Genomic DNA, 16,679 nt, shown 5'->3' on the forward strand with positions numbered 1-16,679 from the left:
CAGTCAACAGGCAAGATTTACATGCAAACTAATTTCAGACTGCAACATATGACTTTAATATGTCAAACAATCATGGCATGATTCAGAGTTCATGCATGATCTCAATGCTATAAATTCTCATTTTCATCTTAAAATTATGAATACGATATTATGCCTTTTACATGACAAGAATACATACATGTTAGCTTTAAAGTTATGACTCAGGGGCTGAGTCCCTGAGTTGTTATGGATAGACCAATATTCCAATGTCACTTTCACATCTAATTTTTCTCTTCACGATGAATTAGTATATATGGTTGTTGGGTATAGATGTCTAAGTAAATTTCATGCTATGACTGAGTAAAAATCCTTGTGGATAAGGGACAATTGTTAGTTGCACATCTTAAATTGTTCTTAAATCCCAACTGTATATATGTTTGAAGTTGAGCATCTCAACAGATTCCATATTATGACCTAGCTTAATCGTGGGTTTAAGGACATACCCTGATGCCAATGTTTGCTGCAAATATGAATTTGTCTTTCATGTCTGTTCAAATATATTGTGGCAGAATGGACGTACTATTGTACACTGTTTAATCACCACCAGAGCCTCAAATGGGTTGAGCTCAAAGAAAAATGTGTCACATCTTGTCTATTTACCAGCTGGGCAAACAGACTGAAGGACAGATCATCAGGTATTGGCAATCCTGACATCCCTGATATTTTTTTTTAAAAAGGGTGGAAATAAAACAATAGAGGAAAAATATATATGATTAACCCTTCTAACTCTTTATCTGTAGAAAACAAATATGTTATGGTTTTATAATGTACAAGTATGCTGTCACAGATTATGTTGTGGTTTGATAATGTACAAGTATGCTGTCTCAGATTATGTTGTGGTTTGATAATGTACAAGTATGCTATCACAGATTATATTGTGGATTGATAATTTACAAGTATTCTATCACAGATTATGTTGTGCAGGATAGCCGAGCCTAATGCAAAATATTAAGCCAGCTAAGTATTAAGTGAAGGAGATGGGGAATTGTAAGAAGTAATTTGTACTGGACAGAGAGTAATTCTTTTTATATATGAAAGTATATGGCCAACTTTCCCAATCTGCAGTCTAAGTCACCAACTCGTCACGTACCCATTTAGCCACACAAAAATGCATAATTTTTAAAAGGAGTGGAAAAAATCTGTACAAGCAGTCCTACTTGCTAAAAAAAAAGAATCCAAGTTTTGTACTATAAAACAGCATAAAAACTATAAAACAAATAGCTTATACAGCTCAAAAACCTCTTGGGTTCAAACTCTGATAATGCCAAACATAATGCGCATTTCCCTTCCTGTGGCATACATGAGATCATGCATGAAGATCTATTACAGTCAGTGCCATTCTGACAGAGCAGGGTATTTCATCCACCATCCTGAGGAAAACACACTTTCTTTACATAGTTTCATGTGTGTGCTATAGCCATGTTTTAGATGCTATTCTAAGTAAATTCAGTTTACAGAGCTGCATATTTGATTGCAGTGTCAGTATGATTTCGGGAAGGGATGAGGGACTATAGACATTATTTGCAGCTAGTCGACTCCAGCAGAAATGCCTGAAACAAACCTTCAACCTGTACGTGATTTTCATTGACTTGACAAAAGCCTTGAGACTGTCACATAAGCCTCAGAAAGATTCTGACAAAATTTAGTTTCCCCACAAAAATTAATTGTAATGGTTTCATAATTCCATGAAGGCATGCTTGCTGGTGTCCTTTTTGATACAGAGGCATCTGAACCATAATGAATCAACAATGTTGTCAAGGAATAATGCATGTTGCCTCCAACACTCTTCAGGAGGAAGTTCTCTGCCATGCTTACAGATGCACTTACAGATGCGTTCCATAACTGTGACGCTGGGAACAACATCAGTCACCAGAATAATGGCAATCTGTCCAATATGAAGAGATGACAGGTGAAGACAAAGCTTCAGGAAGTAACTGTTCATGACATCCTATATGATGATGATGATGATTACTGTAACCTGAATGCTACATTCAAGCCTGCCATTCAACCGAGGATAGACAATTTCTCTTCAGCTTGTGAGAATATTGGTCTCATAATCAATGTCTAGAAGACAAGTGATGCACCAACATGCATCAAGAAAGCCTTACACAATGCTTAACATCAGTGCGATTGGAAAAACCCTCCAGGCCATTGACAATATCACCCACCTCAGCAGTACACTGTCCCATGCAGTCCATATCAACAATGAAATCATCAGTGGATTTGCCAAGGCTTGGAGACTATATACAAATGTGTGGAAGTGCAAAGGCATCTGTCTGCAAACAGAACTTAAAGTCTACAAAGTTGACCCTACTGAATGCATGCAAGACCTGGACAGTGTATAAACACGCCAAGAATCTGTTACACTTTCTCATCGGCTGCCATCAGACACTAATGAGGCTAACATGGCAGGACAAGGTTCCAGACACTGAGGTTCTCATATGCTGATGAAATAACAGCTGAGGTGGGCAAGCCATGTCACCAAAATGTCAAAAAAGCAACTATCAAAGAAGACCTTCCATGTTGAGCTGAAGGAGGGAAAGTAAACACTTAAACACTGGCCCTGAGTCTCAGGAAGGTCTCACACAAGACTGTTCCACCTGGTGCAGTCTCTTCCATACTGGAGCTAGAAACAATGTACTGAGAAAAATTGCAGAGGCAGTGAAGAAGTGAGAGCAGGATAAATCTTAAAAGTGCAGCATGTCATCTGTTGCTCAAGCAACCTCTAGTGGCACATCCTGTATAGCACACTTCAGACAACAAATTATCCCATTAGAGCAGTTGATGATGTCATCTTTGAACTCACAATATAAACAACACTGAGTGCTATAGCATTGTTTCTGCTTCTAGTCAAAAGAAGAAACAAAATCAGTTCTGAGAGATGGCAGATATGCCTGGTGAACTTTACTACTTATTTCATTAAAAGGGCACTATAAAGTAGACAATATTTCCCAATGTTTAACAGCAACTGCCAAAATAAATACATGCAGAACATATATTTACAGTGGTTCCTTGCCATAATCAATAATTAGGGTCCATACAATGCAAATGTAGTAATGAAGCATTAGTTATCACATTAGTTTTATGGTGCCAAAGTACATAAGAGTTTGATTTAATGGTTTGTCAATAAGTGTTTTATTCTTGACAGAAAATAACTCTTATCACTGTTTCTTGATTAATGTTATATGATGTTTAACTCAGACCTTTCAAAGTCTGATAATTGTTAATCTATGTCTTTCTTTGTTTTCAGTGCAACCTGTGTACTGAACACATTACTCAATCCAACATAAACAATCACCAACAGATGTTTGCACAATCATCTACCATATACAGTCAAGCATCAAACAATGTGGTGGTCTTAAAAGACTACCCACTCACACAAATAAATACATTATTTGACCTACCTATTTAAGGAAAAACATTAGACCATCGATGCCTGCTTGAACAACTAACTGTACATGTACACGAAACAAAGCCATTGCTTAAATCCTCCCACTCCCCATAACATCAGCTTCATTTCAAATAACTCTGACAAACACAAGCCACATGCCATTTTAATGCTAAAGTTACATATAGTGTTGTTAAACTCTGACTAGAACAGAACCATCTAAGTTATTGGGGTGGAGAGATTTTATATTATAATCAAACATACTACTGTTTTTAATCTGCAGGGTGCAAAGTCAGTTATCAACATAAGAGCCAAACTGACTATGAAGTTAGTCTTATTTATTTGTTCCTCTATCTCTTAAAGAATAACTCAGTTGGGGGTGGGGGTTGAGCCGACTCTTTACAAATAAAACTAAATGAGTTACTCTCAAAAATGGTTAAAGCAGTTTTGCACCTTTGAAATTGATTATCTCAAGTACACACACATTATCCTTTTGATATGACCCACATATGTGATACAGTGTTTCAGCAATTAGCAAATTTAGCAGAGAAATTCTAAAAATTATGTTTCTTTATACATATTTTTGATAGAATTACAATTAAGGGATACAATGTGATCAGTGAGTTAGTACAAAAAGATTAAACATGTAATCGATATTTTAAGTGTTTCTCATTTTATATGCATCAATTTAAGCTGGTAATTGCATCTCTGTAGCCCATAATTTTACCTGCCACCCATCGTCCTATACAGCCAAGCCATGTCACATGCTATATTTTCTTCAGTCAGCTGGCTTATCTCAAACATTGCAGGCTACAGCACTAATACACTATGTGACCACAACCATTATGTCACAATTCAAACTGTTTTTGCAATGTGATTGGACATAAACAGTCAAGTGATGCTGATATGGAATTTGTTTTATACGTCTGTAAATTCTGTTGACTTATGTTCATCCTCTTAATCAGTTTCTTGGTCACATCAAGTGAAGCTTTGTCAATACCAGCTCCTTACATCGACATAATAATAATGAAAATAAGCTCCACAACCCCCAATTCCTGATAAAATAAGCTGCCCCAGATTAAAATTGCAGATCAGAAATTCCAAGATCTGATCACACAGTCCTTCCTGCACTCCAGCAAAGCATATAGAAGGCTTTACAAGTCACTCTATATTAATAAATTACTTTTTGCTTTGTGAATATGTTCCACCAACTGTTATTGAAAGTCATGGTCATATGACAAGAAGGGCATCTCTTTATTAATGGGCATGATTTTGGCTTAAAAAGATTAAAATCTGTTGAAAGCAAGAACAAAAAATGCAAAAACAACACATGCTACATGTAAGCTAGCTAACTGCTGAAAAGAAACCACAGCCTTTTTTAAGAAAAAAAGCTACTGAGTAACAGAAGTTACTCCAATTGCTGCTATGCCCAGCTCTAACACTCAACCGTATAATACTGTATAAGAGTCAATGACCCTTTGTTAGCAAAGATGGGGCATAGTATACTGAGACAGTTTGAAGAAGGCTAATGCAAAAAAAACAATGAGCTACCTAAAATCCAACACTTTCTTCATGAAATCCATTGAATTGATGACAGAAGGGAGGAGACGGGAAATAAGGATTAAATGATCATCACTGGGTATTTATCAAAGTATAAATTGCTACCACAACGCTATGAATGAATAATGAATAAGTAAAATTTACAAATCAACAAATGCGCAGCAATGATCACTGAATCCTATAACTGTGAGGTTTCACAGTAAATAGCAGAGGAAACATGTTGCTTGATCCAGCTAAATGATAACAGCTTAGACAGCGAAACTAATGGCTTATTTAATCAAGTTCAAGGTTCCATTTCAGATACAACTGCTTATGCCTCACATTTAACATTTGGCAAAGATAATGAGAGTTCAGAATCTTTCAGAAAAAGTAAAAAAATAAATATTACTTGTCTAGTCACTGCTGCCTGTGGATCCCGTACAATAATGATTCTGTGCTGTGCTGCTCGCAGGCGCCTCGATCTTGTGTAGCACACACAGGACCATATTATAACTTTGATTAGCACCAAGACAATAACAAGTCTGAAAATAGAACAATGATCTGAAATTGGATTCTGGCAAAACTATGAAAAAATTTATGTGTTTTTACTATATTATGACACTCATCCTGAGAAATAAGCTTTCTGAAAGCACATTCATAATGTGTTTAGAGTGTAAAACTTGTGAAGGTGGAGTTTTGTGGAATATAAGTTATTGAGGTGTGCATCTGCAGTTCCTGCTGGCACTGTGTTAACATCATGTGAATTTCAATGACTATTATGAGTTGAACTTGTTATGACATAATAATTGTCTCTACTCAACAAAAGTAATGCACACAGTATGGTAATACAGTGTATATGAACTACAACAATAACTCGAGTTTTGTTCTATCTGGGGTAAGTGATAAAATAAAATTATATAGAGTTGATTGTTTTTAGTAGTACAAATGATATAGAGTTGACTGTTTTTGTTAGCACAATTATATACAATTGACTGTTTTTATTAGTGTGAATGATAAAAGCTGACCATTTTTATAAATACAAATGATATAGAATTGACTGTTTTTATTAGTACAAATGATACAGAGTTGACTGTTTTCAGTAGTACAAATGATATAGTGCTGACTATTTTTAGTAGTACAAATGATATAGAGTTGACTGTTTTTAGTAGTACAAATGATATAGAGTTGACTGGGATTTTTTTAGAACAAATGATATTGAGTTGACTGTGATTTTTTTAGTACAAATGATATAGTGTTGACTGGGTTTTTTAAAGTACAAATAATATAGAGCTGACTGTTTTTATTAGTACAATGATATACAATTGACTGTTTTTATTAGTGTAAATGATAAAAGCTGACCATTTTTATTAATACAAATGATATAGAATTGACTGTTTTTAGTAGTACAAATGATATAGAGTTGACTGTTTTTATTAGTTGTTGTTCTAGGGTTTAATGGCATTTTTCAGCACAAGATAGGCTATACATGGCGGCCAATATAACTGGTGGAGGAAGAACCCTGGAAAACCCAGGTAACAACCACCGACCCATGAGAAGCTACTGACAGGCTTTCCCACATACCCATGCTAGCCGATCCATGGAATCGAACCCACGCAGACAGAGGTGAGATGGCAGTGATCCGAAACGTTGAGCACTTTAGACCACTCGGCCACTCGAGGCCCCGTTTTTATTAGTACAGATGCTATAGAGTTTATTTTTTTTAGTAGTACAAATGATATAGAGTTGATTGTTTTTAGAAGGACAAATGATATAGAGCTGACTGTTTTTATTAGTACAAATGCTATAGAGTTGATTGTTTTTATTAGTATAAATGATATAGAGTTGAGTGGTTTTTTATATAGAGTTAACTTTTTGTCATGAAATAGGAATTCTGATTTTGCAAAATGTCATGCAACAACTGGCTGCAAATGAAAGTTCTGAGTACTAATGTACTTCCTGAAAATAACATTTCTGTCCATTTTGACCAAAGCAGCCACTTGCTGCACATACAATGCAGCCCCAAACAAAGTACCTGCTATGTAACCTTGGCACTTGCATCTGTAAACTTCATCGCTGGTTCCCTATATGTACTGATATTTTGAACCAGTGATGATAAAAGGGTTTCATTGGAAATTATAACCTTTATAAAATATTTCAACTGTGGGATGTTACTTATACAGTATGAACTACTGCTTATCTTAGATAAACAATGTGAACTCTACTGCTTGTAATACATATACAATGCAAACTCTATTGCTTGTCTTACATGCGCAACGTGAACTCTACTGCTTGGCTTACACAATGTGAACTCTACTGCCTGTCATACTTACACAATGTGAACTCTACTGCTTGTCTTACATACACAATGTGAATTCTACTGCTTGTCTTACATACACAATGTTAACTATACTGCTTGTCTTACACCAAAAAGGGGAGCTCTACTGCTTGTCCTATACACACAATTTGAACTCTACTGCTTGTCTTACATACAGTGTGAACTCTACTGCTTTTATGTACAACCGTATACTTACATACAGTGTAAACTCTACTGCTTGTATATACAAGTGTATACTTACATACATAGTGTCAGCTCTACTGCTTGTATGTAAAAAGTGTATACTTACATATAGTTTGAACTCTACTGCTTGTATGCATAAGTGTATACTTACACAGTATGAACTCTACTGCTTGTTTTACATACACAATGTGAACTCTACTGCTTGTCTTACACACACAATGTCAAATCTACTGCTTGTCTTACATACACAATGTGAACTCTACTGCTTGTCTTACACACACAATGTCAAATCTACTGCTTGTCTTACACACACAATGTCAAATCTACTGCTTGTCTTACACACACAATGTGAACTCTACTGTTTGTTTTACATACACAATGTGAACTCTACTGCTTGTCTTACATACACAATGTGAACACTACTGTTTGTATGTACAAGTGTATACATACATACACAGTGTGAACTCTACTCCTTATATATACAAGTGTGTACTTACATACACAGTGAACTCTACTGCTTGTATGTACAATTTTATACTTACATATAATGTGAACTCTACTGCTTGTATGCATATGTGTATACTTACACAGTATGGACTCTACTGCTTGTCATACATATACAATGTGAACTCTTCTGCTTGTCTTACACAATGTGAACTCTACTGCTTGTCTTACACACACAATGTGAACTCTACTACTTATCTAACATACACAATGTGATCTCTACTGCTTGTCTTACATACACAATGTGAACTTTACTGCTTGTCTTACATACACAATGTGAACTCTACTGCTTATATGTATAATGTATACTTACATGCACAATGTGAAATTCACTGCCTATATGTACAAGTGTATACATTCAAATGCAATGTTTGTATGTTTAAGTGTATACATATATGTACATTCACAATGTGAAATCTATAGCTTGTATGTATCATTTTATACTTACATATATAATGTGAATTCCATTGCTTGTATTTACTTCAGCTAAATATTTGGTTACAATCTAGTGTTTGCTGTTTCTTGCACTACCTGAAAAAAAGTAGGATTTAAATGATCCTATAAAATTTCAAAAGTTTGATAACAATTCTTTCCAAAATTGAAACTTACCTATTGATAAAGAAACACACTGCACATAAATTTACAACTACAGTCTGCTAGAAATAAAAGCTAAAAACCAGACAAAAAATACATTCATGTATTCATGTACAGCAACCGTTTACTCAAAGAGAGACACAAAATTAATAGAATTCATCACAGGCTCCGACATTGGATAAAAAAATTCTGCATGAGGATCAGAATTTATGGCTAAGAATGAGGTTTGCCAAGTTCCTACCCAACAATTTTGATGGTTTGACTTCCTTATCCCAAGCCAATGTATAAAATTCATTATGTTTTTTTTTCATTTTCACTTGGATGCAGTGTCTCAACAAGACCACAAGTCATACACATTAATACAGCTTTAGAAACAAAGAGTAATTTCCTATAAAATTTCTTGCAGCATATAAACAAACATAAAATTGTAGTTTATAACAAAATGTTTTTGTAAACAAGGATTACTTTGTAATGGCTGTCAGCTTTTGTTCTTTAAGTACTAAAACCATGAGATACATTGTAAACATACATAGTGTTTGTATAATTCAGTTAATTTGAATAACATTTATTTTAGTCATTTATGAATCCTAATTATCTGAACATCTTCTTATAAAATCGCAATACTGCAAAAATCGTGCAAATTGAAATTGCATAAGCCAGCGGATACCTGTTTAACTAATTCAAATATAGCATTTGTCTTGCTCCAACAGCAATTTTAAGAGAAACACAGCCCATCAAATTTTCTTGGTGGTCCCTTACTTAAATGTTTGTATTTGCCTAACATGTTGCTAAGTCAAAGGTTTAAAGAGGCACCTACTCTAAGCAACCAGACATCAGTCAAGAGTTCTCAATTATCATTATATCAACTTGTCTTTGATTTATAATGCTAATTAAATACCCAACCAAATTATAATTCAATGGTAACTAGTTCTAGGTTATAGATGGTTTCATGGTTTTTAAAAAAGGTGACCGCTAAACTTAATTCAAAGATGACTACACTGTTTTGCTGTCTGTCTGATAATGTATCATTATGTTCTCCCAACTGTTTAAAGACCCTAAAGCCTCAAAACACAACAAAAAGGCATGAAAGCTTATCTCCTTGACTATAATTTAACACCTGCTTCATGGTCTGAACTAAGAACATAACATTGGTCACTCACATTACATGGTCTGTACTAAGAACATAACATCGGTCACTCACACCACATGGTCTGTACTAAGAACATAACATTGGTCACTCACACCACATGGTCTGTACTAAGAACATAACATCTGTCACTCACACCACATCGTCTGTACTAAGAATATAACATCGGTCACTCACATCACATGGTCTGTATTAAGAACATAACATCTGTCACTCAAACCACATGGTCTGTACTAAGAACATAACATCGGTCACTCACACCACAACTGGTTTGTACTAAAAACATAACATCGGTCACTCACACCACATGGTCTGTACTAAGAACATAACATCGGTCACTCACATCACATGGTCTGTACTAAAAACATAACATCAGTCACTCACACCACATGGTCTGTACTAAGAACATAACATCTGTCACTCACACCACATCGTCTGTACTAAGAGCATAACATTGGTCACTCACATTACATGGTCTGTACAAAGAACATAACATCGGTCACTCACACCACATGGTCTATACTAAGAACATAACATTGGTCACTCACACCACATGGTTTGTCAGCATATGATAAGTCACAACCACATATGTTAAAACTAAGCCCCAAAACAAGAAAAAATGATACTTATGAATTGTGTGTGTGTGTGTGATTCAAATTTTTAATGTAGCTTTAACAGTTTTTCAGTCATATCACTACAATGTCTGCAGTGTGGCAGTTGATAGTGATGTCCAGCACTGGGCATCTTAAGAACTGTACTATCATTCTCCAAGACTGATTTGTGAATCTCACAAAAAAACATATCTGACTTCAATGGAAATGGCTAATAACTATGTGTTACTTATTATCAAGCACATCAACTTATTACAAATAATAGCTAAATAGGAATAAAATATTGTTATTAGATGAAATTCCATTGTATATTTTTCCTGAAAGAATGAAAGGAGGTTTTATAAATAAATACTTGTAAAGAAAACCAGCTAATCATGGATAACACTAATTCTAAAAAGCGGCGTATTCAAAAAAGAAAATGATACATTTCCCACATTTAAATAATTAAATTTTCTTATGCTTTACATTTTCTTTTATCACATCACCTTTTAATGTTTTTATATTAAATTTCACAAACATGTGTGTGTCTGAGTGTATATATATATATATATATATATATATAGTCACAGTTACAACCTTGAGGTGTGGTTGGATGTATGTATGTAAATTGTCTTTTTATGCAAAGTAAATGTACATGTGGTCATTGATTACAGAGTGGATAATCTCAATATTTTATACAGTATAATTGAGGTCTAACTTCAGGGTGGTGAGTGATCCAGTGGTATGACCAATGGGTTTGCATGTGATTAATTCTGATTACTTGAGTCATAGATAACAATACCAATTTCAGTGATAGCAAACAAGAAGCTTATAGTTATTTAAAATTCCTGTAAAGTTACCATTACCTGATAGCCCCACCCAAAGAAGTGAGGTCAAAATCACAAACATGTTAACAAAATTCCATAGGACAATCCTTAACCAACATTTCAAAGCAGGAGATATTAAATGGTATTATAACCTATGGCAGTACATGTGTATGGATCAACCAATGGACTTAGCCCCCTTCCTGCATTCACTGCCTGGTTTTCAAAAAGAAGCATAGAAATATGTGTTGCCAGTTGATCGAATATGTTATACTGTATATCCCGGTATGCTGTACATATTGCAAATTATAAAAAAATTACAAATGTTTCTAAAAGAAATGAAGACAACACGCTCAAATGATCAAATGCTTAATAATAAATATGTGTGTTGATATCAAGCTATATTTTATGTCCGTCATGTGCATTTATCTCTTATAGTGAGGTCACACTCCAAAATCAAAATGTCTGACATATCACTCATGCTGATATATCAGTAAGGTTCAGCCAGTCTCTCTCTTTATGTTTGTTTCATGATGTCCCCTCAGTACTAGTCAACTTATAGAACACAGTGATAATTTGTTAGAAGCCATCTTTTCATTTGTTATTTAGTTGAAAGTGGAGCATGTGCCCCACTTCATTACTAGCACAAGATCACCATAAACTCAAGCGTGATCATGATCAAATGAGCATGACAAGAGAGAAACTGAAAATGTATGGTTCTCTTTCATGCTGAATGAAACATGTAATGCCTAAATTTTTCAATGATGCAGAATTAAAAAAATCAAGTCTTCTAGGCTGAGACTAATCTGTATTGACATGATCTATGCACACCTTGCATTGAAACACAATGATGAGAACTATAGGTCTAATGGAAGCAGCCCATATGACCACCAGATCCAAATACTCCAGTGTTTCATAGCTCAAAAATAATGTCAACACAAACACCTCATGAAAGTTGGTTTAGCACTTTTGTTGTTGGATTTGCCAAAATCTGTCTTGGCACATGTAAGAAACATCATTTATTTCTCATTACCTATGTGTTGATGTCACATGACCATTGTTTGTGCTTTGATCCTTCATGTTAGAGAATTTGTTTCTCCCACATATAGGCCCTCAGCCAATCTGATTAAAATCAGATCTCCAGTATCAGACAGCAACCACTTAGGGTTCATGTTCTAGTGACCTTTGAATTAACCAATGGAAATGCAACTTTCAGAAATCTGAAAGTTAATCAAATTGTTTGGCACACATTGATGCTCATTAGCTATAATGTTCTGTCTCCCAAACACACATAAAAAAGGAATGCATCAGATTGGCTGACAAAGTAATTCATTATGGTAAAAAGATAGGTCACTAGAACATGATCCTTATGCAGTCACTGTCAGATCTTCACACAGGACAATGGAGATCTGATTTTAATCAGATTGGGCCTTCAGCAATATTTCACTTATAGGATACCCATGGCAGAAGTGGGATGCTCAGTACTTAATCCTCCTATACCTAATCTCATAACATTAATCATCAACGTGATAATGAATTTAGTGAAGAAAGCCAATTTCTAAATAAATGATGTTCTGCTGATATAATAATACTTACCTAACCACATTTGTGGTGGAGCAGGTGTTGTTTGTAAGAGTTTCTACACTGAGATTATATGTTATATAGAATGGAAAAAATGCTATTCTTTGTCTTGCCAGGAGTGCTGGATTTTTGAAGAAACATAATTTACCAATAAATTCACTCTCTCCAAGAATACTGATGAAATTATTATAAAACACTCCCATGCCTCTCCACAACAAATGAGCATCCTTACATCAATGAATTGTTCAACTTTAACTAACAAGTGAATGGGTAGCCACTTAGCAGTGATATGGGGAAGCAACTGGTGAGTTTATATCATTTGTCTATATGGTATATACAATGTAGATGGGAAATACAACATTTTCATTTAACAAGAGGGCTAAATAATAGAGGAAGCTTTATCTCATCAGGAAAGTATTCTCAGAGAAACAACCTGCTAAAAAAAATTACCTTTTTTATTAACCTGCCTTACTGGTAATTTATTACTGCCAATTTGTGATAATTCTTTTTTATTTAGTTAATGTGTTTTAATGTACATACTGTGAATTATGATTTTACATCATACCTCAACAATATGAGAGCTTTGGCTCAACAGTCCCTTGCAAATATTCTATTATTGTTATTATTATTATTATTATTATTATTATTTATAGCATCATTTAAGCACATTATTTCAAGCTTTGCAAAAAAAAGTGAATTTCCTCCAATCAACACTGAATCCAAAACATTGAAGAAATAGAGACTTGGATGGAGAGGGAGATAGATGGAAAAAGGAAAGGGTGTGGTCAGATTATAGGCTGATAAGAAGGAAGATGACAAGATATTCGGAAAAGCAAGTGCATTTCAGTCTCCATTAACAATTTATGGCATAAAACTGTATTTGGATGTTTTCCTTCTACACAGTTCCAACAAATCAATTAAAACTTGAATATTTATGTTTGTATTTTTCTTCACAATTTTAGAAGTACATGTCATAAGAGAAATACTCATGCAATTTTGTAGTCTCATAATCACCTTATGCATCCACTGTATAGATCTATGTGTTATAATGTCCTTACACACACACACACACACACCTAATGGTTAGAGTGTCCACCTCTGATGCGGGAGGTCGCGGATTTAAAAAAAAAAACATCTGAGTCATATCAAAGACTTATAAAAATGGTACTAACAGCTGCCTCGCTAGATGCTCAGCATTAAGAGGTTAGCGTTAGGACTGGTCGACCTGGTGTCAGGATGAAGTGACTGGATAGGACATCATGCTACATGTCTGCGACAATTGATGCCACAGTGCTGGATATCACTATAAACTGCCACACTGCAGGCATCATAATGATATGACTGATAAATTGTTAAAGCTACATTCTAAAATTCCTAACACACACATACACAAAGATGAAGAGATAAGTATGTGTACTTGTAATCAAGAAAAATGAAAATGAGGGAGTCTTTAGGGATTAGTATCATTTTATGGGTTTGTCAATATTAAGATATATCCTTTTATTTCTACACATTGATATTAAATAACTTTTTTTAAAAATTTCAATCCCTTTTTTTAAAATATTTTATTCAAACAAAGTGCATATTTTCTGGAAAAATTCATATAATGGCACAAGTTGGTGAAATATTCTCTCTTGGTATCAAACCATTTCTTTGCAAATTCTTGGGCACAAAGTGGCAACTAACATACCATCTACAATTATTATGTACAATTTCTGATTCACAATAACAGGTTAATTAAACTGGAATACTGGGATATTAACTTCAAAATTACCATTTTTAACATGTTAAATACTAGTTCTTTAATTATTCAGATTAACTAGGATGTGAGAATTCCTTTTAAATATCATATTTGTGACATATGTAGACTGTCAGTAAATCAATGTGTCCTAACTGTTTCATTAGAAATTTGTGTAAAATATTACATTGTCATCTGTGTGCTAATGAGGTGTTATTACATGTGTTACATATATAAAAGTTATGACATGGCTATACAATATTAGTGTAAACAACACAGCAGTCATAATCTTTCTCCACAAAATGAAAGCACTTACCCTTGTATTGCTTAACTTTTCACATAAATGACAACTTCAAGTTTCAGAATCCCTTTATACTAAGCAAATGTTTTAAGGTTACAGACTGGAGTCAAGAACTTCATATGATTTCAGTAAAAGATGCTGAAAAGGTGCAAATGTCTACAAACAAGGACTAATGGTATTAATTTGTGCTAAACCCTATGAAAAAACTGTATTATTGATTACTAACCCCTCATTTTGGTCGATTGATGGCTGTTGTTATTATCATTACCATTACAGTTACCACTTATCCATCAACTTAATGTTACTTGTTGTAATTTTGTGTTTAAAATAAAAAAAAGGCATTAGGAAAAGACAATCCTCTTGTTTTTGTTATGCATTCATTCAGGTGTCAAGTGTAGGAATTATCAACACTGCTAGAGGGTGTTTACTTTCTATTCATCAAAAATTGCACATTGACAGAAAACACATTTTCTGGTAAACCTAACTATAGTTAAACTTATCAAACTGATCCTGTCTTTTAGGTTATTTGGTACTAAAATCGGTATTAACTAAATCATTATAAGATTCGTGTCTAAGCCTCTTTATATTTAACATCATGCAAATATGATGCAAAATAAGTTAATATTTTTTCTATTTTTAACTTTACAAACATTTATAAAAATTCTCAAAGAAATAGTTTTTATTAGTCTATTACCAGCATACAGCCAAATCATTTTTATAATACATCCTACTGAGAGGAAGACTACACTATTTTAAAATGGAGTTTCTGCCAAATATATTCATCAAATATTCAACTGATGGAAATGTTTTCCCAGAAGTCATATTTTGTAAACAACTATCCATCTGGTCCCTCAGAATTATGAATGTGATAATAGTCAAAATTGGTTGGTACACCCAATTCCTCACATCTCTAACCTGGGCAACAAACACAAGATTGTCCATTATACCAACATATGTTTATAATCTTAACAACACTGACAGTGACTGAGGTCATCTAGGAAGAAAGCACATACTGTAAAAACATTTCACAGGATAAAAATGCACCTTGCCAGGTACATTCATTGTGAAGTGCACTTGCCTGATATATTTTCCACTTGTCAACCCAGCCATCTAAAACGTGAATTTTTATAGCATTGAGCAGGTCTTATTCTCCTGAGATGATCTCATGCATGTGAATTACAAACCCAGAAAATGGCATACTGATGTTAAACTATTAATCACCTGTAAGTCACTCAACTTTCAAAATATGAATACTTAATATAATTTTCCTGATTTATGCTTCGCTATCTGCATATGCATTTATCATCAGAAAGTAAGTATATAAGACACATCGCATGGTACATATGATTATGATGTCAACAGAGAATTTGCTCATCTCCATACCATATCATGTTCTTCAGGATGTGAATTCAACTTTTTACCCATAATGTTTAATATACTTATGATAAGCATTTCAGTGACTTAGTTTGATGGCTACACAGCTATATAACACAGATCTAAAAATAAACAGAACAATAATAAAAGTAACCAGCTACACTACACGCAACAAATGTCTTCATATTTACACATGATTGATGTAATAGGTATACCATACACTATATCAACAATTATTAATTACAATAAAAGCTACATGAATTTCAAAGAAAGATAAATACTGTATGTGCAAAGAGAATTTTTAGAATTTATTTTTCTTTGTCATGCTGTGATGCCTATTCTAAAATTATTTTCAGGTTCTATTTTTCTTTCTGATCTGGAAATGTAACTTTACATTTTTTTAAATGCAGATAATGTCAGGAGCTGAGACATAAATAAAGATGTAAATATTGTTCTGCTAAAGTTTTTTTTTCTGGTCTTCAAACTGTTTATTTTTTAATGTGATTTTCTTTAATTTGTGACTGTATGAATTACAAATAAGT

At 34.0% G+C, this 16,679-nt stretch overlaps 1 protein-coding gene across 1 annotated transcript in view; it reads right to left on the reverse strand.

Annotated features, from left to right (window-relative positions):
- Positions 1 to 16,679, reverse strand: part of LOC149782785 (uncharacterized) — a 41,186-nt gene that overhangs the window by 9,415 nt on the left and 15,092 nt on the right. The window contains exons 2-3 of the mRNA XM_089934295.1: positions 8,437 to 8,519; positions 5,376 to 5,508 (exon numbers count right to left, since the gene is read on the reverse strand). Coding sequence (XP_089790421.1) covers positions 5,376 to 5,508; positions 8,437 to 8,456 — 153 coding nt within the window. The 5' untranslated portion in view covers positions 8,457 to 8,519. The remainder of the gene's footprint in view (positions 1 to 5,375; positions 5,509 to 8,436; positions 8,520 to 16,679) is intronic.

This window comes from Sinohyriopsis cumingii, chromosome 15 (genome assembly GCF_028554795.1).
Source record: "Sinohyriopsis cumingii isolate HCF-2022 chromosome 15, ASM2855479v2, whole genome shotgun sequence".
NCBI lineage: Eukaryota > Metazoa > Mollusca > Bivalvia > Unionida > Unionidae > Sinohyriopsis > Sinohyriopsis cumingii.